Source organism: Trichechus manatus, unplaced genomic scaffold (genome assembly GCF_000243295.1).
Source record: "Trichechus manatus latirostris isolate Lorelei unplaced genomic scaffold, TriManLat1.0 scaffold00210, whole genome shotgun sequence".
Taxonomy (NCBI): Eukaryota; Metazoa; Chordata; class Mammalia; order Sirenia; family Trichechidae; genus Trichechus; species Trichechus manatus.
Window position 1 is genome coordinate 2420613 of NW_004444146.1, and position 24569 is coordinate 2445181.

At 36.6% G+C, this 24569-nt stretch overlaps 1 protein-coding gene across 8 annotated transcripts in view; it reads left to right on the forward strand.

Annotated features, from left to right (window-relative positions):
- XPO4 (exportin 4) overlaps nucleotides 1-24569 on the forward strand; it is a 160510-nt gene that overhangs the window by 72684 nt on the left and 63257 nt on the right. For all 8 annotated transcript variants that reach the window (XM_023742451.1, XM_023742452.1, XM_023742449.1 and 5 more), the window contains exons 5-6: nucleotides 1595-1711; nucleotides 2472-2625. In XM_023742451.1, the coding sequence (XP_023598219.1) occupies nucleotides 1595-1711; nucleotides 2472-2625 (271 nt within the window). The remainder of the gene's footprint in view (nucleotides 1-1594; nucleotides 1712-2471; nucleotides 2626-24569) is intronic.

The window sequence follows — 24569 nt, forward strand, 5'->3', positions numbered from 1 at the left end:
GGTGAAAATATACATAGCCAAAGATACACCATTTCAAAAATTTCTACATGTACAATTCACTGACATCGATTACATTCTTCCAGTTGTGCAGCTATTCTCACTATCCTTTTCCAAATTATTCCATCACCATTATCTTCAACTCAACTGCTCCCTAGGCTTCCCATCAAACCTTATGAAAGGCTTTCTTACCTGGTTTTTCAGACCAGATTTCTTTCTCTCCATATGCCTGGGGCCACGCAAAGGCCCCATTATATATGCATACTTTTCTTGAAGATTTGGGGAGGAGGAACTTTTTTATATTAAAGCAAATGTGTATTTTTGAAGTGAAATTGCAATTTTTTCTTTTTTAAGCTAACCTAGGAGCATTCAGAGTACTTTTGTCATTGTAGGAGGTAACTTTGGGCTCTATCCCTAGGTTTCCCAGAGAATTTGCATTTACTTTCCTTTTATGTTAGGGATTCCTAGTTTAGAAAAGTCTGAGAAACTATTTTAGTGTATGTGGTAGGGGGCCGTCCATAAGTATCAGTTATACAGTCATGTTTATTTTAGTTGTGAGTAAGTAACAAATAGGAATTTAATATTTTGTACATTTTTAAAGGAAAATTCCAAACATATACAAAAGTAGGCAAATATATAATGGTCACTCATGTAACCATCACTCAGCTTCAACAGCTTGTCAACTCTTGCCAGTCTTTAAGAATTTAATTTTATGTATATTTGCTAAGATTTGACAAGATAAGCATCTGTAAGGTCAAGGTACTGACATCAGAAGCATTTCTGAACAAAGATGTTGCAGTTGGTGGGTGGATATGACTGTGTTCAGCTGTTGTGTAAGCTTACATAAATAGTATCATCCTGACTTTAATCTTTCGGTTGTTCAGAGGTAGTGTGCATATTTCTCTTTAAACCCTGGAAACATGCCAAAATAATTTGTATCCTTTTCTCCGTCCTTGGCACCTTGACTCATAGTCTGTGAATGAAATCAATGAGTTGATATTAGGAGCCTTTGGATAGAGCGATTGAAAAAGATGATTTTGATTTAAAAAAAAAACAAAAAACTATTGGGTACTACCAGGTAAATATTTTGGAGGTTGTAAAATCTGTTTTACTTTTTAACTGTTTAGGAAGTGCATTCTACAGACAATGGGAACATAGAGTCAGATAGACCTGGGTTCAAATCCTGCTGACATTAGGCAAATTACTTAACTTCCTGAGTCTCAGTTTTTTTCAGATGTAAAGTGGGGATGTGGGTTGTTGTGTGAATTAAATGAAATATAACATTTAACATTGATTACTTTAAAATATTGTTTGAACACTGACTGAGTAGAAGTGCATCTTGAGTTCAAGTCTTAAATGAATTTGTTTAACTATGAGCTTGAGGAAGTACCATTAATACTTACCAGGCAATTTAGAAACGGGAGCTAATCTTTATTACATCATATCTAATTTTCCGACTGGTAGTTATAAGATCTGATGATATAATGGAAGATCTAAAGAGAAAGTGAAAGTGTTCCGTTATGTTTGTACAAACGTTTTGAAACAGGGAATTATAAAAAATAATGCTTCATAATTTTTTCTTATTGAATAATTACAGCAAACTCTGGCCTGTTCTATTCTAACTGCACTGTTGAGTGAATTCTCAAGTTCAAGTAAAACTAGCAACATTGGACTAAGTATGGAATTCCATGGTAACTGCAAAAGAATTTTTCAGGTACTGGTTTTTTTATTGTTACTTTTTAATTGCTAGATCATTCACTTTTTACTCAATCTTTTCTTTATGGGGCAAGACTATTAATTCTGCGTGTACTCAAGGATTTGTGTTGCGATTTCATAGGATACAGTGAAGGGATAGGTTTGGTGAAAATAGTTGATCATTCAAATTACTTGTATAATTCTAGTCGAAACAAATTCTAGTTTAATTTTAGTCAAAACAAAAAGGAAATACTAATCTAAAGATCCTTAGTTTATTACTGTTTTTAGATGTAATTAATTCAGTTGGTAGGACTTGGCTAGTCTTAAAAATAGGCCTGGCAGAATGCCAAAGAGGGCCATGTAGTTAAAATGTTATTGCAGATGGTGTGGGCTCTTTGTCTCATATGTATTGTTTGGCTCTGGAGCAAAGTTATGTGAAGGCATTGGTTTAAATCCTGGGGCTCTGTAGTGTAACAACTGACTTTGCCAGCTTTGTAGTGGTGCTACAAAGTCAAAGACTTTGTCTATCTATTGGTCAAATACGTACTTCTCTATGAGAATAACATTTATATCACAGAAAATGTATTCAGATTGGTATTCCTTGAAAGCATGCAGTGATGTAAAGTATGAGCAGGACTAAAAATGGAAAACATTCTTTGGGAAACAGTATTTTCCATTGGAAATATTAAGGTATTTGTTTTGTTTTATGGTTCTGGAAAGGAATATATTTAGAGTATGCATTTGATACAAAAATATTTGTGGTTATCTATTTACTGTAGGAAGAAGACCTTCGTCAAATCTTCATGCTAACTGTTGAAGTTCTGCAGGAGTTCAGCAGGCGGGAAAACCTCAATGCTCAGATGTCTTCAGTATTTCAGCGTTACCTTGCCCTTGCTAATCAAGTGTTGAGCTGGAACTTTCTTCCTCCAAATTATATCCTTTTATCAACTGAGTAGTTTTTTTGTGGTAATTTTCATAGATGACTTAATTACTGCTCATTGTAATTTATCTCTGCAGTTGTAGAAGTGATTTGGTGTGGTGACATCCTCAGACCTCCTCATCTAACTTCACAAGGGAGGAGAATCACCATCAGCATCAGCCCAAGGCTAATTCCTATGAGGTGGAGGTCAGACATACTTCCTCTGTTCAACCTTTTTACCAATTCTGACACCAGCCTTCCCTCCCACAGCACTCTACTTCTCTGCTAGGGGTTTGATAATTCGTTGCAGTGCCACACAAAACTCACAGACAATACTTATGATTATGGGGTTTATTAGGGAAGTTAGGGGTTACAATTCAGGATCAAGAACCACTCAGGATACAGTTCTTCAGTCAGGACAGCTTCTCAGCCATGCCTGCCTCTCTCTGGCCTTTGGCCTATCAGCCTCTTGGCATCTAGGCCCTCAACTGGGGCAAGTGTTACAAAGCTCTTTAGCTCTACCAATAAATGCCCAGAGGCATGCCATTCCACCAGTAAGCCTTGGCCGGAGGATGCTCAGCTGTCTTTCTCCATGGGTCAGTGAGCCCCGTTCTGCCAAGTGCCCAGAGGCACCCTACTCCATTGGCAAGCTTCCTGTCTGAAGGTGCTCACTTCTCTCACTCCTTGGGTTGGCACACCACTGTAGCCACCTTGCACTGTGGGCCAGGAAGCCCACATCACCGTCTCATGATGGTCTTCTGGTTCTGCTGCTGTCTTTTCTCTGCCGTACCTGCTGCCGCTTCTTGCCATCTCGTGCTTCCTTTGGTGTTACACCTCTCTGTCTCCTGTCTTCTGAGTCTAGGAGGTTCTCAGCGCAAGGACTCCCACCCCTACAAGGGTCCCGTGCACCTTATTTGTGTTAGCAAGCTGTCCAGTCTGCTTGCTGGACCACAAGCACCTTATTTGCATAGTCCCACCTAGTCATTTTGTGAGAGTCACAAAGACTGTGACTAAAAGGGTCATATTAAGAAATTCATTGCACCATAGCAGTTTTTGTAAAACATGTCGTTAAAATAGTGGTTTTAGAAATGGAATTTAATTGCTTTTATTTTATGATACTACATTTCAGTTGGACTACTTAGAAGATTTAAAATTTTATTTACTGCTTTGTAGAAGAGAGTTGAATACATGGAAACATTTATTAGGTAATGAGGCTATTTCTAACTAAGGAGTAGCTTGAGAAGGAAAAGGAAAAAGGTGCAAAGTACATTTTTATCAAGAAATTGAATCATTTTCTTCCTTTTAACATGTAGTCACATTGGATTTATTTGACTAACTTTAAGGCTGGTTTAGTGTGCTCTGTGGAATAATTTGATCTTTATAGATGGCAATATTGTTCAAGTACAAGTAATAAGATAGTAATATGTTTATTCTTTGAAGTTTCTTTTCCAATATGAAAAGATGAAAATCTAATTTTAGGTAATTATTTATGAGTAGTACTAAAGAAGTTTTAATGAGTTATAGATACATATCTGCTTTTCATCAGTTACAGAAATTTGTATTTTAGAAAGCAATTCCTTAAAGTTTATGATTTGCTATTTTGGAACACTTGCTTATTGATAGATTGAAAGCAATAATATATAGTGGCTACCCATTTGTAACATAGTTAAGTCAGCAGACCTGGGTTTAATCTCAGCTGACCTTAGGTAAATTACTTAACCTTTCTGTTTTTCCACTATAAAATGGCAATATGAGTTAAATTCAATAATACATTTAAAATGCTCAGGTCCTAGCTACTTTATTGAGCTCTTAATAGCCACCTTGAATAAAGAAGTTCATCATATAGCGATCTGTGTTTTGCATTTCTTTTTATATTGTATTCTTATATAATGTAGAAAATTTAGTTTAACCTATTCCAGATGTCTTTAATCAGTCTTGTTTGAGAGGCGAAGGGGTCTATTTAGGAGTAAAAGGCAGATGGGCAAACAGGAAAGAGAGCTTCAGCCATAGCAGAGATTTAGGATAAGACTTACCTTTATTCCAACAGAGTCAAGAGCCTCTACATTCATGTATGTAGAAGCAATCTAATTATTTGTGATTGGTAAAACTGGGATATAAGGGGGTATGGTATGGTAGAGTGTAATTTTTTTTTCTTTTATTTTCAAGCTAATACAGTCACATTAAAAAAAAGAAAAAAGAAAAAACCAAACTCTTTGCCGTCTAGTCGATTCTGACTCATAGTGACCCTATATGACAGAGTAGAACTGCCCCATAAGGTTTCCAAGGAGCAGCTGGTGGATTTGAACTGCAGACGTTTTGGTTAGCAGCCAAACTCTTAACCACACTGCACCACCAGGGCTCCAGTAATATAGTCACACAGTAGAAAAATTAAGTATAAAAGGCTATCTAGGGAAGGAAAGATGAGTCTTATTCCTCAGACTCTGAGTTCTCCAGTATTCTTCCCAGAGGCAGTCTTAGTGAGCTGCCTCTTTGTGGAGGAGAAGCTTATAGTGAGGCTATCACTTTCTTCTTTTTTTTCACCTATTCTCTAGACATCTTTCCCCTAATAACCAATTTTGTATCTTTAATATATTATCTTTTTTGTTGTTGTTGTTGAGGCTCATATTTTCTTAGGTTTGCTTTTTTTAAGTTTCCCCTTCAAGTATTGCAGCATTATTTTGCTCCAGTTTTTGTTAGTAAAAGAAAAAGATGTTGAAAAACACTGAGACAGATTTAAAAAGTGTCAAGCCATATGGAGCCATCAAAACATTAATTATATCTGTAGGGAAAAATTGAAAGTTACACTGCATATATTGTTGCCAATTTTAAAGTGTCCGTTTTAGGGGAAAAATGTAGTTGGCTGAAGAGCAAATATTTCCTGAAGGGAAACAGTTCTTTGGGAGTTTGGAAACAAAGTTTGTGTAAAGATACACAACACATAAAATATTTTTAGAAAGTATTCAAATAAAGCTTTGGAAAACCTGTCATCTAAAAATAACTACTCCTACAGTATTGCCAAAGCAGATAACATCCTTGATGAAAGAAAAGTACGTTTTGATCTTGCTTTCAGACTTGAGGATGCCCCCCAGTTTATGGCTGAAGAGTCATATTATTTGACCTCACACTCTAGATGTTTGTATAGTAACCATTTGTCGGCTGACTGAGCTACATACAGTTATGTATGCCTCCCTTTAAGTGAATCAGCTTGAAGTACAGGAGAACAAACCTGGAGGTGGGATTAAAGTAACCTACGTTTTCAGAGCTAATTAAAGAAATCAGTTTCAGGGAACCCAATTCTGATACAGTTTCTGATTTTGGCAGTTACCTAGAGATTTACCATTCAATCAGTAGGGAAATAGTCGAATAATTATTTAGCTCTGTATGTTGAATAAGACTAATGATTAAATTTAACTCAGTTAAAATGTATCGAGTTGATGATTTTCTTTTCATTTTTTTAATGTTTTGTCTTTTAGGATAGACAGATGAGTAGCAAGTAGACCTTGTAAAATGTGTTCATGTATTTTGTATCCAGTATGTATAATCACTTATAATGGTATCATGTTAAATGAGGCTATGTTAAATTTTAATTCCAATCTCTAATCATAATTTTTTATAATTTCCTTTTTCTGGGTAACTTTATTTTGATATAATTTCAAACATACAGAAATACCACAAGAATAGTTCAGAGAACTCCCATATGCTCTTACCAGGATTCACCAGTTGCTACCATTTTGTCTCATGTATTATTGTCTCCCTTCCTACCTCTCTTTCTCTTTTTCTCTCTTTCCACGTATGTATGTATATGTATTCATGTGCATGTACATGTATACACACGTACGTGCGTGTATGTATATGTATCTAAGCACGCTTATTATTTCCGAACCTTTCAAGAGCAGTTACAGATATCATACCCATTTTCTGCTAAATAATTCACTGTATATTTATCTAAGATCAAGAATTTTGGTAATTGTGTTTTGTTTATTGTAAGAAAATGTCTTACAAAAACAGCACAATTTTCAGATCAAGAAATTTAACATCATTATGGAATCCACAGTCCATATTCAGATTTTCTTAGTTGCCTCAGTAATGTCCTTCCTAGCTGTTTTTTTTCCCCAGTGCAGGAGTCAATTCATTGCATTTAGTTGTCATATTGCCTTAGTCTTCTTTAATCTGGGAGAGTTCTTCAGGCTTCCTTTGTCTTTCATGACCTTGGCATGTTTGAAGAGTATAGGCCAGTTATTTTGGGTCTGTATGATGTTTCCTCATGATTAGATTTAGGTTATACTTTTTTGTAGTGATACTGCATCCTCAGTACATTATGCCAGGAAGCCATGATGTCACTTTGTCCCATTTGGGGGAATGTTCCCTTTGATCACTTTGTTAAGGTGGTATCTGCCAAGTTTCACCATTGTAAAGTTGTCTGTTTCTTTTTGTAGTTAATACACCTAGTCCTCACTTATCTACTGTCTCATTATCCAACATTTCGCATTTATAATAATGAAAAATCTATTATGTGACTATTTTGTGCATTAACAAGGTGTCAGGCATGGCAGCAGTGGCTGTGAAGCATCTGCTCCCTCAAGGAGGGTCTCTAGTGGCCTCCAGGAAGCTGGACAATGCTGCCTTGTGCCCTCTGCTCCCTCCTGCCAGTGGCCTGGTCTCCTCTGTGGCTACGGCCTGTGGTTGGATGCACAGGCAGCAGCAAACCAGCGGGCACCTGTTCTGCATTCCCAGCTCCTATGTGACCCGAGGCCCTGCAGCTCAAAATTACTGTAGGTGGGAAGGGAGGAAAGAAGAGGCATCGTAGAGGGTGTTTGGAAAACGTGCTTGTGAGTTTAATGACATCCCAGTGAGTGGAACTGGATCTGAAGCCTTTGCCTCGGTGGGGCCAGGAGCACAGCCAGGCTCCCATCGCCCTCCCAAGAAGCTCCAAGCCTCAGTGACTCGCCAAGCCTGGAGGGGAGAGCAGGCTCCTGGATTGTGAACGCAAGGCTTACAGGCTGGGAGTGGAGCCCTGGATGTGGCTCCAAGAGGGAAGCTCTGACCCAGCACAGGAGGAATGTGAAGTGGTTAAGCCGTGGGCCATCCAGTCACAGAGTGTGGCTTTATCCAACTGTGTCTCCTCCAAGCCTTCTCTGCAGAGGAATAATCCACAACTGGACTCGTCACAGTGATGAGCTTATCGGTAAATCTTAGCTGTTATTCATTCTTTTCCCACTTCTGTTCAACTTTTTTTTTTTTTTAATTCTGCTTTGGGTGAAAGTTTACAGAGCAAATCAGTTTCTCATTAAAAAATGAATATTCATATTGTTTTGTAACATTTGTTGCCAACCCTGTGATGTGTGTCCCCTTCTCAACCTTGGGTTCCCCATTTCCATTCGTCCAGCTTTCCTCTCCCCTCCTGCCTTCTTGTCCTTGCCCCTGGACTGGTGTGACCATTTAGGCTCGTATACATGGTTGAACTACCTGTGTTATTGTTTGTTTTATAGGTCTGTCTAATCTTTGGCTGAAGGGTGAACCTCAGGAGTGACTTCAGTACTGAGTTAAAAGGGTGTCCAAGGGCCATACTCTTGGGGTTTATCCAGTCTCTGTCAGACCAGTAAGTCTGGTCTTTTTTTTGTGATTTAGAATTTTATTCTACATTATAGCTGTAGATTGCTTTGGGTAGAATTGACATTTTCACAGTGTTGAGTTTATCTGTTTATGAGCATGGTATGTTTTTCCATTTATGTAGGTCTCTTTTGGTTTCTTGCAATAATTTGTAATTTTCTTTGTGTAAGTCTTTTACATCCGTGGATAGATTTATTACAAAGTATTTTCCCTTTTTAGGAGCTTTTATAAATGGTATTATTTTCCTGATTTCCTTTATGAAGTTCTCTTTGTTGGTGTATAGGTATCCAACTGATTTTGGTATATTGATGTTGTCTCCTGCTACTCTGCTGAATGTTTCTGTTAGTTCCAGTAGTTTTTTTGTGAAGTTCTTGGGGTTCTCTATGACTAGGATCATATCATCTGTGAATAGGGATAGTTTTACTTCTTCCTCTCCAATCTGGATGCCCTTTATTTCTTTTTCTTATTGCTTTGGCAAGGACATCTAGCACAATGTTAAATTAGAGTAGTGATAAAGGGTATGCTTGTCTTGTTCCTGTTCTCAGAGTGAATGCTTTTAGCCTCTTTCCATTGAGAACGGTACTGGATATGGGTTTTGTATAGATGTCCTTTGTTATGTTGAAGAACTTCCTTTCTGTTCTTATTTTATTGAGAGTTTTTATCAGGAATGGGTGTTGGACTTTATCAGATGCCTTTTCTGCATGGATTCAGATGATCCCATAATTCTTTTCTTTTGTTGTATGTATATGGGGGCTTACCTTGATTGATTTTCTGATGTTGAACCATACTTGCATATCTGGTGAGAATCCCACTTGGTCGTGGTATATTATTTTTTAATATGATGCTGAAATCTATTGGCTAAAATTTTGTTGAGAATTTCTGCGTATATATTCTACCTTTGGTAAAGTAAAGGGTCAGCGAAAAAGAGGAAGATCCTCAACGAGATGGATTGACTCAGTGGCCGCAACAATGAGCTCAAGCATAATGACAATTGTGAGGATGGTACAGGACCAGGCAATGTTTCATTCTGTTGTGCACAGGGTCACTATGAGTTGGAACCGACTTGATGACACCTGACAACAACAGCAATCAATATTCATGAGAGAGATTAGTCTGTAATTTTCTTTTTTTGTGGTGCCTTTGCCTGGCTTTGGTATCAGGGTTATGCTGGCTTTATAGAATGAATTTGGGAGTATTCCTTCCTTTTCTGTGCTCTGAGTTAGTTTGAGTAGTGCTTGTGTGAGCTCTTCTCTGAATGTTTGATAGAATTCTCCAGTGAAGCTGTCTGAGCCAGGGTTTTTTTTTCGTTGGGATTTTTTAAATTATCTCTTTAATCCCTTCTCTTGTTATGGTTCTGTTCATATTTTCTGTCTCAGTTGTTGTTAGTTTAGGTAGACAGTGTGTTTCTAGAAATGTGTCCATTTCCTGTAGGTTCTCAAATTTGTTGGAGTGCAGTTTTTCATAGTATTCTGTTATGATCCTTTTTATTTCAGTTGTGTCTGTTGCAATGTCCTGCATCTCATTTCTTTTTTGGGTTATTTACATCCTCTCCTGTTTATCTTTTGTCAGTTTGGCCAGTGGTTTGTTGATTTTGTTGACCTTTTCAAACAACCAACTTTTGGCCTCGTTGATTCTTTCGATTGTTTTTCTGTTCTCTATTTCATTTATTTCTGCTCTTTATTATTTCATTTCTTCTGGTGGCTGTGAGTTTCTTTTCCTATTTTCTTTTTTTCTGTTCGAGTTGTTGGGCTAACATTTTGATTTGGTTTGTCCTTTTTTTTTTGAAGGTTTACAGAGCAAAATAGTTTCTCATTAAACTTAGTACACATGTTGCCCTATGACAATGGTTAACAACCCCACAGCATGTCAACACTGTCCTTACTCAACCTTGGGTTCCCTGATCACCAGCTTTCCTGTCCCCTTCTGCCTTGTAGTCCTTGTCCCTGGAATGTTGTGCCTCATTAGTCCTGTTTTGTTTTATGGGGCTGTTTAATCCCTGGCTGAACGGTGAACCTTGGAAGTGACTTCACCACTGACCTAGAAGGGTGTCTGGGGGCCGTACTCTCGGGGTTTCTCCAGTCTCTTTCAGGCCAGTAAATCTGGTCTGTTTTTGTGTGCATTAGAATTTTGTTCTACATCCTTTTCCTGCTCTTGTCCAGAACCCTCTGTTGTGATCCCAGTCAGAGCAGTCTGTGGTGGTAGCCGGGCACCATCTAGTCGTACTCGACTCAGTCCGGTGGAGGCCTTGGTAGCTGTGGTCCATTAGTCCTTTGGACTAATCTTTTCCTTGTATCCTGTTCTCTTCATTCTCCCTTGCTCCCGAAGGGGTGAGACCAGTAGAGTATCTTAAATGACTGCTCACAGGCTTTTAAGACCCCAGACGCTTTCTACTCACCAAGGTAAAATGTAGAACACTGTCCTTATAAACTGTGTTATGCCAGTTGAGCTAGATGTTCCCCGAGACCATGGTCCCCACAGCCCTGTGCCCAGCAGTTCAGTCCCTCAGGGAGTTTGGCTGTGTCTGTGGAGCTTCGGTGACCTTTCCTTATACAAGTTGTGCTGGTTTCCTCAGTATTGTGTACTGTCTCACCCTTCGCCAAAGATATCATTTAGCTATTATCTGTTTAGTATTCCCCCCCACCCCTCCCATCCCTCGTAACCAACAAAGATTGTTACTTTTTGTGTGTAAACTTTTTCATGAGTTTTTACAATAGAGGTCTCATACAATATTTGTCATTTTGTGATTGACTTATTTCACTCAGCATAATGCCCTCCAGTTTCATCCATGCTATGAGATGCTTCACAGATTTCATCATTGTTCTTTATCGTGGCATAGTACTCCATTGTGTGTATGTACCAGAGTTTGTTTATCCATTCATCTGTTGATGGGCATCTAGGTTGTTTCCATCTTTTTGCTATTTTGAACAATGCTGCCATGAACATGGATGTCTATATGTCTATTCATGTGACAGCTCTTATTTCTCTAGGATATATTCCTAGGAGTGGGATTGCTGGATCAGATGGTATTTCTGTTTCTAGCTTGGACTGTCCTTTTTTGATGAGTGCATTTATTGCTGTAAATTTACCTCTGAGCGCTGCCTTTGCTGGGTCTCACAAGTTTTGATATGATATGTTTTCATTCTCATTTGATTCTAAGACTTTTTATTCCTTCTTTGATTTCTTTTAAGACCCAGTTGTTTTTAAACAAGGTGTTACTCAATTTCCATGTATTTGATTTATCCCTTGATATTCCTGTTACTGATTTCTACTTTTATGACATTGTGATCAGATAGAATGCTTTGTATTATTTTGATGTTTTAGATTTTATTGAGGGTTGCTTTGTGGCCTAAAATGTAGTCTATTCTGGAAAATGTTTCATGTGCTTTGGAAAAGAATATATACTTTGCTGCTTTTGGGTGGAGTGTTCTGTATATGTCTGAGTTCAGGTTGGTTGATTGTGTTGTTTAGATCTTCTGTGTCTTTGTTGAGTTTCTTTCTAGTCCTTAACTGATAGTGGTGTGTTGAAGTCTCTTACTGTTATTGTGGAACTATTTCTGTTTTCAGTGTTGTTAGAGTTTGTTTTATGTATTTTGGAGGCTTGTCGCTGGGTGATATTTATTAAGGTTATGTCTCCTAGGTGGATTGTCCCTTGAATCACTGCATAATGCCTTTCCCTGTCTTTTATGGTTGTTTTTGCCTTAAAGTCTGTTTTATCTGAGATTAGTATTACCACTCCTGCACTTTTTTGGCTACTGTTTGCTTGATATATTTTTTTCCATCCTTTGATTTTTAATATATCTTTATGTCTAATGTCTGTCTCTTGTAGGCAGCATATTGATGTGTGTTTTTTTACCCATCCTGTCACTGTCTGTCTCTTTATGGGTGCATTTAAACCATTTACATTCAGTATTATTATTGGTAGGTATGAGTTTATTGCTGTCATATTGTTGTGCTTTTGTTTAGTGGTGCTGATGTTTTCTTTGTTCCTGTTACTTACCCATGCTGAGTTCCTTTTGTTTGTGGATTTTCTTTTGTTATTATTTGTTTTTTGTTCACTGAATCTTTATGTTTTTTATTCTGAGTAGGTTAACTTTCTTTGTAGTTACCTTGAAATCTACCCTTTTCTTCCTAAGTTCGAACCAGTATTTTATTACTTGATATTGCCTTGACTTCGTCTCCATTTGAAAGTTCTGTGCCTATACCGTTTATTGTTTTGATGTTGTTGTCATCTACAAATTGATGTCACTGTTTCCACGTTTTAAGTCTTTTAGCTTTGTTTTATTTTTGAGGGTTTTTTACCTAGATAGGTATCTGGCTGATGCTGTCGTGTGTCTTAGACTCTAATTATTGTCTGATATTGTTTCTCTAACTGAAGGTCTCCTTTTAATATTTCTTCTAAGTTTGTTTTGGGTTTTACAAATTCCCTTAATTTCTTTTAATCTGGAAATGTCCTAATTTCACCATTGTATTTGGGAGAGAATTTTGCAGGATATTTTATTCTTGGTTGGCAGTTTTTTCCTTTTAGGGTTTTATGTACATGTCATCGATTGCCCGCTTCCCTGCATAATTTCTGCCAAGTAATCAGAATTTAGTCTTAATGTTTCCCCTTTTTAAGTGACATTTCATTTGTCTTGCGCTGCTCTCAGGATTCTTACTTTGTCTTTGGTTTTGACAAGTGTCGTTATGCTCTGTCTTGGTGACTCTTTTGGGGTCTGTCTGTATGGGTTTTGTTGAACTTTTTGGGTTGTCAGCTTTTCATCTTTCATGATATTTGTGAAGTTTTCTGCCAGCAAGTCTTCAACAGTGTTCCCTGTGCTTTCCATTTTCTCCCCGTTCTTGAACTCCGATGTTGTGGAAATACTTACTCTTTTGTCACACATAAGTCCTAGGTTTTCTTCATTCTCTTCTTTGATTTTTCCTCAAGGTGGCATCCATGGATTGGTCTTCAATCTTGCTGATTCTGTCTTCCATTGTTTCAAATTTGTTCCTAAAACCGTCTGTTGAGTTGTCCATTTCTGAAATTCTGTTTTTTATCTTTTGGATTTCCACTTGCTGTTTTTGTATGATTTCTAATTGTTTATTTTGATGTTTTGTTCTTGTATTATTTTCCTGAATTCTTCTGTTGCTTTGTTTGTGTTGTCCTTGATTTTGCCATGCATTTTAATTTTGACATCAGATTTTTTTTTGGTAAACTCTGCAATTTAAAGTGAGCATTATAACCTTTTATGGACTAAATAAACTTTGCTTTTGTCATAGGTAGAATTGTATCTCCTACCCCTCAGTTGTCTTTAGCAGATTTTTTTCATCATTTGCTCTGGGGGATAGTATTTGTCTATGCAGATTTGTTACCATTATTGTACAACATTCAGCAGAGAGTGAATTGGTGGCATTACCTTCCTGTATAGAGATGTGCCTGCCAGTGATCAGTGTTAACAGTATGGTTCTACCTATCAGCCTGAATTGGAGTTTTATGGTTTTGAGGGAAGGAACGATACCTTTTATCTTTGCATCTACTTTGGTGTCTAGCCCTACACTAGCAGAAAGTACATAACCAATTTATTGAAATGGAATTACAAAAGTGAGCTTGATTGCCTGAAAGGTCTCTCTCGTAACCACCAAAACATAGTGTCTATCAGCACTTAAATGTCTAGAGTTTAATGGGATAAAAGTAATGGAAATACAATCTGACTAGGGCAGCTGTTATTAAGGTAGCATTCTGAATATTTAATGTTAGGTTTTTTAACTTTTAAACTACTTAGGGTAGTAAATATTTTTCATTATACATCAGATTTATTTCACAAAGCAAAAAGAATTGAAGCGTTGTTATGTACAGAAGACCTTGATTAAAATTTTAAACACGTATTTATTATAAATCTACTAAAATGAATACTTGATTTATTATGTCATCTTTTGTCATTAAAACATTGGTCATTTTAAATCGATAATTTATGTTTAAAAACTTATCTTTGCCATTGGTAAACAGAAGACACACAGTGGACACAACATAAATTTTGCGACAACAGAAAGCACTGTTTTTTTAAACAAAGCTTTATTGAGATATAATTCACATACTGTACAGTTCACACATTTAAAATATAATTAAATGGGCATATTCACAGAGTTGTGCACCATCATTAATTTTAAGACATTTTTATCACTTCTAAAAGAAACCCCCCTGTTAACCAATGTCATAAAACACTATGTGTACTGTTTAATGAGAAGCTATTTGTTCTGTAAACCTTCATCTAAAGTACAGTTAAAAAAATTAAAAAAAAAAAAAGATTATAGGGCTTTATATAGTTCTGTTTCCATATTACCGATAATACTAGTTGGATCTCTCTGTTCAATTTCTATCCAGGGTTGAACCAAGATCCATTGTATTGATTTGACAGGGTGCAGTGGTTAAAAGCTCGGCTGCTAACCAAAAGGTCAGCAGTTTGAATCCATCAGCCACTCCTTGGAAACGCTATGGAGCAGTTCTACTCTGTTCTATAGGGTCGCTATGAGTTGGAATCGACTCAATGGCGAAGAGCTTGGTTTTTCGTTTTACAAATACGTTAACAGTCTATGCTTACTCTCCAAGTGAGGCAGAAGCAGGAAGTTTGAAAAGGTATTCACTTTCCCTCTGGTTTCCTTTTTGGTATCACCCTCATTTGTAGCAGATCGGGCCAAACTACAGTAGCTCTTCTATTTTTGTTGTAACCTCACTTATATAATTAAATTTCATTGATTATCCCTACATATGTCAATTATTCATTATTATTTAAAGCCTTTCCTACTTGGTCAGTAGCTTTTTTTTAAAAAAAGAATATTTTGGTGTGTTTTTGGTGAAGGCTTACACAGGAAATTAGATTCTCATAACAAGAACATATTGTTTGGAGCCCTGGTGGCTCAGTAGTTAAGAACTTGGCTGCTATCCAAAAGGTCAGCAGTTCAAATCCACCAGCCACTCCTTGGAAACCCTGTAGGACAGTTCTGCTCTGTCCTATAGGGTCGTTATGAATTGGAATCAGCTCCATGGCAGCTGGTTTTGGATTTGATTCAGTGACGTTGGTTACATTCTTCATGACATGTAAGCATTCCTGTTATTCCCATTTTGGTGGTTCTGTTTCCATTAATCTAGCTTCCCTATCCCCCCTAGGCTTCTCATCTTTGGTCTAGGGTAAATGTTAACCATTTGGTTTCATCTAGACGATTATTTTGAAGAGCACAGTACTCATGGGTGATAATTTATTTTGTGGGCCAATCTATCATTTGGCAGAAGGGTGACCTCTGGTAGTGGTTTGAGTTCCAAGTTTAAAGACTATCTCAGGGTGATAGTCTCGGGCTTTCATCTAGTCTCGATCAATCCAACAAGTCTGGCCTATTTTTAGGAATTTGAGTTGTTCTACATTTTTCTCCCATTCTTCAATAGCTGTTTTATAAGTGAGTTCTCTTCTCTGTTAAATTATGTCTTTCAGTGTTTTTCATATTTCTGGAGTCCTCTGGTCAGTCAGTGTTAAATCTTCGTCAGAAATCCTCTTGGCAATTATCAAGTGATACAAGTGATAGACAACTCTATAATGTTAAACCCATAAAAGCCAAAAAAAAAAAGAAAAGAAACCCTCTACAATTTAGCAGTTACCCCCATTCTTCCTGTCCCCCCTCCTCCAGCCTTATATTAACACTAATATACTTCCTATCCCTACAGATTTGCCTATTCTAGACATTTCATTTTAATGGAATCATACAATACATGGTTTTTGTTGCTGGCTTCTTTCACTTAGCATGTTTTCAGGGTTCATTTATGTTGTAGCACTTCATTCCCTTTTATTGCTGGATAATACTCCATTGTATGGATATACCACATTTTATTTATGTTAGTTGAAAATTTGAGGGGCATTTGAGTTACTTCTACTTTTTGGAAACTTTAATATAGAATAATGCTGCTATGAACATTTGTGTACAGTGTTTTCATTTCTTTTCTGTATATACCTAGGAGTAGAATTGCTGTCTCAACTGGTAATTCTGTGTTTAACATTTTGAGGAACCCTCAAACTCTTTTCATAAGCAGCTTTGGCATTTTCCATTCACATCACAGTGTATAAGGGCTCCAGTTGCTCTACATCCTCGCCAACTTCTGCTGTCTTTTGGTTTCTAGCCATCTAATAGGTGTGATGTGGTATTTCATTGTGGTTTTGATTTGCATTACCCCAATGGCTAATGATATTGAGCATCTTTTAATATGTTCATTGGCCATTTGTGTATCTTTTTCTGAGAAATGTCTATTCAGAGTCTTCACCTGTTTTTCAGATGAGTTATTTATCTTTTTTATTACTGAATTACGAGTTCTTTATATATTCTGGATACAAGTCCCTTATCAGATTTATGAGTTGCAAGTGTTTTCTCCCATTCTGTAGGTTGTCTTTCACTTTCTTAAAGTACAAAATTTTTTAATTTTGATGAAGCCCAGTTTATCTATTTTTTTCTTTTGTTGCTTGTGTTTTTGGTGTTGTGGCTAAGAAGATTTAATCCTGTTTTCTTCTAAGAGTTTTGTAGTTTTTATCCCTTACATTTAAGTCTATGATCCATTTAGAGTTAATTTTTGTATATGGTATGACGATGAGGTCCAAGTTCATTCTTTTGCATTTGGGAATCCCATTGTTCTAGCACCATTTTTTGAAAGGACTACTCTTTTCCCTTTGAATTGTTTTGGCATCTTTGTTGAAAATCAGTTAGTTTTAAATGTTGAGGGTTTGTATTTTTTCAGTCCCTCATTTCTACTCCATTGATTTATATGTCTGTTCTTATGTCTTGATTATTGTAGCTTTGTAGTAAGCTTTGAAATCTTTAAATACGAGTCCTCTGACCTTTTCCTTCTTTTTCAAGATTGTTTTGACTACTCTGCATCCCTTGCATTTCCACATGAAGCTTAGGATCAGCTTTTCAATTTCTATGAAAATGGCGGCTGAGATTTTGATAGCGATTGCATTAAATCTTTAGTTACATTTGGGGAGTATTGCCATCTTAACAGTCTTAAGTCTTTCAGCCCATGAGCTTGGGATATCTATTTATTTAGGCCTTCTTTAATTTTTTAAAAGAATGTTTTATAGTTTCCAGTGTAGACGTTTTGCACTTGTTTTGTTAAATTTATTCCTAAGTATTTTATATTTTTAAATGCAATTGTAAATGCAGTTTGTTTTTAAATTTTTATTTTAGATTGTTTATTGCTAGAGCATAGAAATACAAATGATTTTTGTATATTGATCTTGTACTCTCTAACCTTGCTGAACTTGTTTATTGGTTCTAGTAGTCGTTTTAGCGGATTTTTTAAGGATTATCTATATGATCATGTCATCTGCAAACTTTTTTTTTTTTTTTTTCAGGATTATTATATGTAGGTTTTATATATGCCCACCACCTATCTATCAGTTCGTTGTACTGTGGTGGCTTGTGTTTTGCTATGATGCTGGACGTTGTGCCACCGGTGTTTCAGATACCAGCAAGTTTAATCCTAGTGGACAAGTTTCGGCAGAGCTTCCAGACTAAGACACACTAGGAAGAAAGGCTTGGCGATCTACTTGTGAAAATTAGCCAATGAAAACCTTATGGATCACAACATAGCATTGTCTGACTTATTTGCTCTGGACAGGAGGGATCAGTTGCTAGAGGAGGACATTATGTTTGGTAAAGTAGAGGGCCAGTGAAGTGAGGGAGACTCTTGGCAAGGTGGAATGACACAATAGGCTTATCAGTATACTCAAACATGCTGCTAATCGTGAGGATGACACAGGACCAGTTAGCATCTTGTTCTGTTGTATGTAAGGTTTCCATGAGTCGGAGTGGACTTGATGACATCTGTCTGTCTGTCTGTCCCCTGTCTGTCTATCTAATCTGTCTGTCCTCCCACCCATCCATCTATCCATCTTTATATGTGCAGAAGGTGATTTATGAAAGCATTCTCTATCTCAGGCCTAGATGGTGCAGAATCTATAGCTCCTGGGATTTGGTAGATATCAAAAATCACCCCTTGACCCAGTGAGCTAATTCCTCTGGCCTTTGTGTCCTATGCTCAATCTCCTGAAAGAGACTATTGAGACAAAATCCACTGTGCTTCTCATTCTGTTTTAGATTACTGCTGTCCAAAGAAAGTGTCCTCGTCTTATGATCCTCTATCACACTGTCATCCCCCTATTGTTCTGATGTCTTTACCCTTGACTTAGCATCCATTCCTTCCCCTCTTCCTAGATGCTTGCATTATGTCCTTCCCAAGCATGCTGTCTTTTGTCTTTAACCTCTTCTTGGGACTATCTACCACCTTGTGTGTCTTAACTGAAAGCCAGTTCTCTTCTGAGAACATGATTGTCCCCTTCAGAAATAAGTGAAGGGTTTAGATGGAAATTCACTTTCTCCTACTAAACTTCATATACATTATTGGCTTCTGTAAGAATCCTCCCTTTCCCTCTTGTTATACTTGAAGGGAAGTATCAACCTGTTTTCTAAGGCTAGACTCGTCACTTTTGCTTTGGATCGTATCCCATCCACCTTCTCAATAATCTGCCGCCATCAGTGATCCCTTCTCTTGTGTGTTCTCCTGCTCTGGGAGCAATAAATGGAAAATAGCTCTTACCCATCAGATTTGAATTAGCTTAAGTCGTTTTTGTCATAATATAATCCTTCTTTGTTCTAACAATCTCCTCTGGCTACCTTCCTATCTCCTTGTCTCCATTCTTCATTCTCCCCTTACTCTTTAACTTCTATAATCTAGCTTTTTCCTCTCTTCGTTCCTCAAAGTAGTTTTCCCCAAGTTTACTAGTGACCGTCATATTGCCAAATCCAATAGATATTTTTCCATTCTCATCTTACTTGGAACTCTTCGAACCCTGTCTTTTCTTCTTGAAACACTCTTCCCTTGGCTTATATGTCAGTGCTTTTCAGTAGATTTTTGTTTTGTTTTTAATTACTCCTTCACTACCAGAGTATTAAATGATGAATTTCGTCAAGGTTTGTCTTAAAGAGTTTTTGGTGTTCCCTCCTACGCAGTCTTGTTCATGGCCAACTCGCCAGTCAATACCTTCCTTTTAGTTCCAGACCAATATATATATAGCTGCCTACTCATTTTAAAACATCTCCAAAATGGAACTCAGTGCTCTTCCTTCCAGATTGGGTCCCTGTATTTGTTTTCATCCCTCAGAGACCGAGATGTAATCTTCAGCTTCCATATTGTTCTGTCACCAAGTCTTGGTAATTATGTTTTATAAATATATTTTGTATGCATTGACTTCTCCAGTGCTACCTCCTTAATTTAAACTTCTGTCACCTGGATATTAACCTACTAAGTGGTCTACCTGCTGCTATTTCTACTCATTTCTAGTCCATTCTCCATATTGTAGCCAGTCATTTTTTGGGGATGGTAGCCTGATAATGATACTTTCTTGCTTAAAATTTCTCACTGGATTATCATTACTTTTAGACTAAAACCAAAAATCCTCAACATGGGCTGTAAGGTCCTGGATGGTCAGATCGCTGCCTCCGTTTCAGAAGTCATTCTCCCTGCTCTGTTATAGCTGCACTTATAGGCCCAGTTTCTTTCTACCCTGGGATCTTTGCTCATGGTGTGTTCCCTGCCTGAGGCCTTCTCCCCTTCCTTACCTAGTCAAGTCTTAACTGTGCTTCAGCTACATACCCTAGACGAGTCAGGTTTCTTCTGCTGTGCTTTCTAATATACATGTTGTATATGATTTCCTCCCATTTGGCTCACTTCTCAGTTGTAATTTTCCATTCATTAGCTCATTTGAGTAATGTCTGTTTATTTCACTGGAGTTCCACGAAAGCATGGGCCATTCTCCTGCCCACTGTGAGCACCTAGCACAGTGTCAGATGTAGTACTAGGTGCTTAACAAATATTCATTAGTTAACGAAAGAAAGTGATCCATAAGTATTTTCCTATCTCAGTTCTTGAGTGTTTGTGCTGTTAATATTATTCAGCTTTAGTTCACCTGGTGTCCATAAATGCTTGAGGGTTTTGGCAGTGCTAATCATAAATGACAGTATCGTTTTGTAATAAGAATGTTTAGCAGGTATGTGTGGTATGTTGGCTTCAGTAATATTTCTTTTTTTAGTTTGGTTACACAGTCTTTTATTGGTATTCTATTTTTGTGTATCTGATTTGGTTTTAGTAATTTTTTTTTTTCCAGTTAGCTTTGGGGAAAGCTAACAATCAAAAAATGAAAATGGGATCAGAAGCTTCCACCTAAATTAGGATTTCTAGTAAAGTCAACCTTACTACTTGGTGGGAAGGCTTGGGAAAACGCTCAGGTGAGGCCAGTTCTCTACTTCAAGGATTTATGGCTACTTGGAATAAGTTTTGTCAGTAAGACTGGGCTCTCTGCTACTGTGCTGTGCCAAGAAGAGACATAGCAGTTTTTGTTGTTAGAAAAATAGCGAAATGGATTAAGTATTTAAGAAGAAATACTCAACTTCACCTCACTCCTGAAACTTAGTCTTACTGAAGAAATAGAGTTAAAAGAATATAGGAAGATGGACAAATTAAAGTATCTACCTTTAAAAAATGTCCGTTGTTGCTACAAGATCTTTTTCTACTGTAAAGTTATTAGAATTAGAATAGGCAATGGAAGATTTCAGACTGCTTATTTGCTTGAGGATAATTTGTAGCTCTTATATGACTCATTTAATTATTTTCTGTCAGTCGCCACCATAAAACGCTACCCTTACTGAAGGTATTGGTATTTGAACAAGAAGTTATTTGCATATCTAAGGATCTATATATATCCAAAGATGACATTTCTCCCTTATGTTAAGATGTATGTACTAATGATAAAATGTCTGTTGTTTGAGAAGTTGAGACATAAGACTTAGGATTTATCTAATGACAGTCAGTAGCAGGGTATAGTTAAACTCTGTCCTTTTGGCACTTAGCCTAGTGTGTGTTTGTCTTGGTCGTGGAGTTATACAGTAGGGTACATTTACATGCCTTTGATTTCTAGAAGATGTGAGCTTTACTAGGCAGAGAATTTTAGAGTGAGAAAGAAGCGGTTAGGGAACAGTTACAGTAATTGACTTCACTATTTTGTGGTACGGTTGAATCTACATCTAGCTGCAGCTGATTTTCCAGGGGATTAAGATAGTTTTGAACTTGGAAGACTGGTTGGGTTTTAACACTTTAGAATTTGAATAGTAGAACTCTTTCTAAGAGGGAGTAGGCTTGTGTCTGATTCAGTGGCAGAACAACGTTTGAACTATAACTCCTGATTCTTGAATTTGGGGAAAACATGGGAAAGTGAAGTAAGATTAGATGTGAGTAACAAGTTTTAAAAAAGATCGTCAAGAAACCGAAAACAACTCTGTTGATTAAATTTTTTTATTCTGATTACCCATGAATTATTCTGATACAAAGTATAAATTACATGAGTTCAGTATTTCTTTTAGAAAAATGTGTACAAAAGTCCTGTTGTCGTTGACTGTCATAAGTCAGTTCAGACTCATGGCGACCCTGTGAGTAGAACTGAACTCCATAGGGTTTTCTTGGCTGGAATCTTAACAGAAGCAGATTACTAGTTCTTTTCTTCCACAGTACAGCTGGGTGAATTTGAACCACCCACCTTTAGAACTTAGTAGTTGAGTACAAACCATTTGTGCCACCTAGGGACCTTGTATAAAGCCCTAGCGCAAGAAAATTCTTGAATTACACTCTGATTTGAACTGTGGTAAATGATAGCTCTTTGTCAATCTGTTGTGATGCATATGTTTCATAAAATCTGACTAAAAAGCATTTGCCATTGAGTTGATTTGGACTCATGGTAACCCCATGTGTGTCAGAGTAGAACTATACTTCATAGGGTTTTCCATTGTTGATTTTTCGGGAGGTAGATCATCACCAGACCTTTCTTCTGAGGTGCCTCTGAGTGAACATGAACCTCCAACTTTTTGGTTAGCAGCTTAGCACATTAACTGTTTGCACCTACCAGGGACTCCAGAATCTGACTAGCATGTAATAAATAGTATGTCATGAAAGTATGTAATTATTTAGTAAATATTTACTTGTCACACTTCTCTTTTATTGGTGTCATATTTAGGTTTAAAAAAAAGCAATATAATGTTCTGATATAACATGTTAAAGTAATGACCGTAAACCAGTGCTTTTGAAACTTTTTATAAAAGGAAAGTATCATTTCATCAAAACTTATTTTTAAAATGAAACTGTTGCTTTTTTTAAACTTCAAATCATTTAAAGAAATGCCATCTTAAGGATAGAAGTGTTAGATTGCTGAATTATAGTGGTAGTGTTTTTATTATGTTTTTAAAATATTCTTCATTAAGAATTACCTAGGGGAGAAGGGGTATTTCTTGAGTCTCTTATATACGTAGATAGAAATAGTCAATTAATTGGGAATACCAAATTAAAAGTTGAATTACTTTAATTCTTTCATTATTCTGAATGTACATATATGGTCTAGGCTTGTATCACTATTCTACTCACATTGTGATCTGCTTTTACCTAGTTTTTTAAATTGAAAAAATAATACATATACATGCATAATAACATTTCCAGTATTACTAAAAGCTGTGCAATGAATAGTAAGTTTCCCTCCCACATAACTCCCCTTTACAGACTCCTGTTCAGAAGCTCCTATTCACAGGCAACAACTTAACGGTTTCATAGTACAATCTGGTAACTGAAACATACGTATTTCTTGTCAGAATAGCTTTGTTCATAAAATTTTTTTCCATTCATTATTATACTGTTCCTTCTGGAGATAATTAAAATGCTTTTGGAGATAACTTACATGTTCTTTAGAGATACTATTTGTGGTTATATGGTTGTGTCCTATGGTAAAAACGAGTACATGTGCATTTTTATTATGAAAAAGTGGCATGGTAGTGCTAGGTTGGCTGATTAAAAAAAAGTAAACCTGCAGTGTTGAAGATTAATTCTTCAAAGAAAATGGTACATTACAATTGAGCAGACATCCTTCCTTCCACACTTGAATTGAAAATCAAAACTCACATGTAGCATTAAAATAAGTATGGGGAAATTATTTTCTGATAGATGTCAGACATTAAACTCACAAATCTCCATGTGCTGTTGGCAACATGTAAGGAATTCAGTTCTTAAAAATATGTGGGTCCATCAGCTTTTTAAGGAAATGTGACCATATGGATTTAACAGTAGGAACAGTATGGTTAAAAATAAACCAAGATCAGGAGAGGCTAAATCCAGGACTTAAAAATATAAAAGATTTGAGGATTGATTTGAAACTGATGTTTAGGTGAGCAATTGCAATTAATTCCATTCTATATCTGGAAAAGGCCCTTTCTTCAACTCATCTCTGTTTCTCCTTAATGTAAATAATTGATATCCGCAAGTATTTATGGAGTATATACTTTCTGTAATCTAAAAATTAGAGGATAAAATTACACAAGTATCTTGGTTTGGGTTTAGTTTTCTGTTGTAATATTTATTAATCTTCGACATTGTCACTTCCTGTTTACTAAAAAATGATGATGAACCCTTTGGTATATTATAATTGGCAAAGTTAGTGACAGTGTGGGAGACTTTTTCATTCACTTGGGGTAAGATTTTCCATATTTCCAAGGATAGCAAAACCCATAAATATTCCTTCCTTTGCTTCTGTCTTCTTCTTGCTGTATGCTTAATACCCTTCTGTGGGGGTATTAACTTTCTCCTGCAGTTACTAACGCCTGAAAAATCTGCCTATCATATTTTGAGGGAGCAACATGTATCTGTTAGCTACCAGGGTGACTGCATTTGAAAGAAAAATGACAGATAGTCTGTTTTTAGACCAACCATTTTATTATGGTTATATGAACCCATTTATCTGTCTCGTATCTCACCTAATTTAAAAATAAAATCATGACACCTTATGTAAGCATATAAGTATTAATAAATCCTGTTATTTTCCTAGGTGAAAATGTTTAGTAACTATATACATACAATTTACTTGTTAGATTTGGGTATCCCCCCCCCAAAAAAAAAAAAAACTAGTGCTGTTTTAATGTCAGATTAGGAAAAAAAACTAGATTGTCAAAATTTTCTTTGTGCGTCTTTATACAACACAGTACTCTATAGGTATTAATACTTCTCGTTACTGAACAGTTTCAATACCCTTCCAAAATATATTTTAATTAAATGGCACATTTTAAATTCAGTGTAATAAAACTGGAAAAGAATAAATGGAATATTTTTGATGAAGTAAAAAGAATTTATTGCCTTACTTGAATGAGCTGTTTGTTATACTTAGCCCCCTTCCCCTAGTTGTGGAAAATTTTAAAGCTATGTAAATGCAGAGAGAATACTCAGCTTCTCTAATTACAAATTCATTGCAGT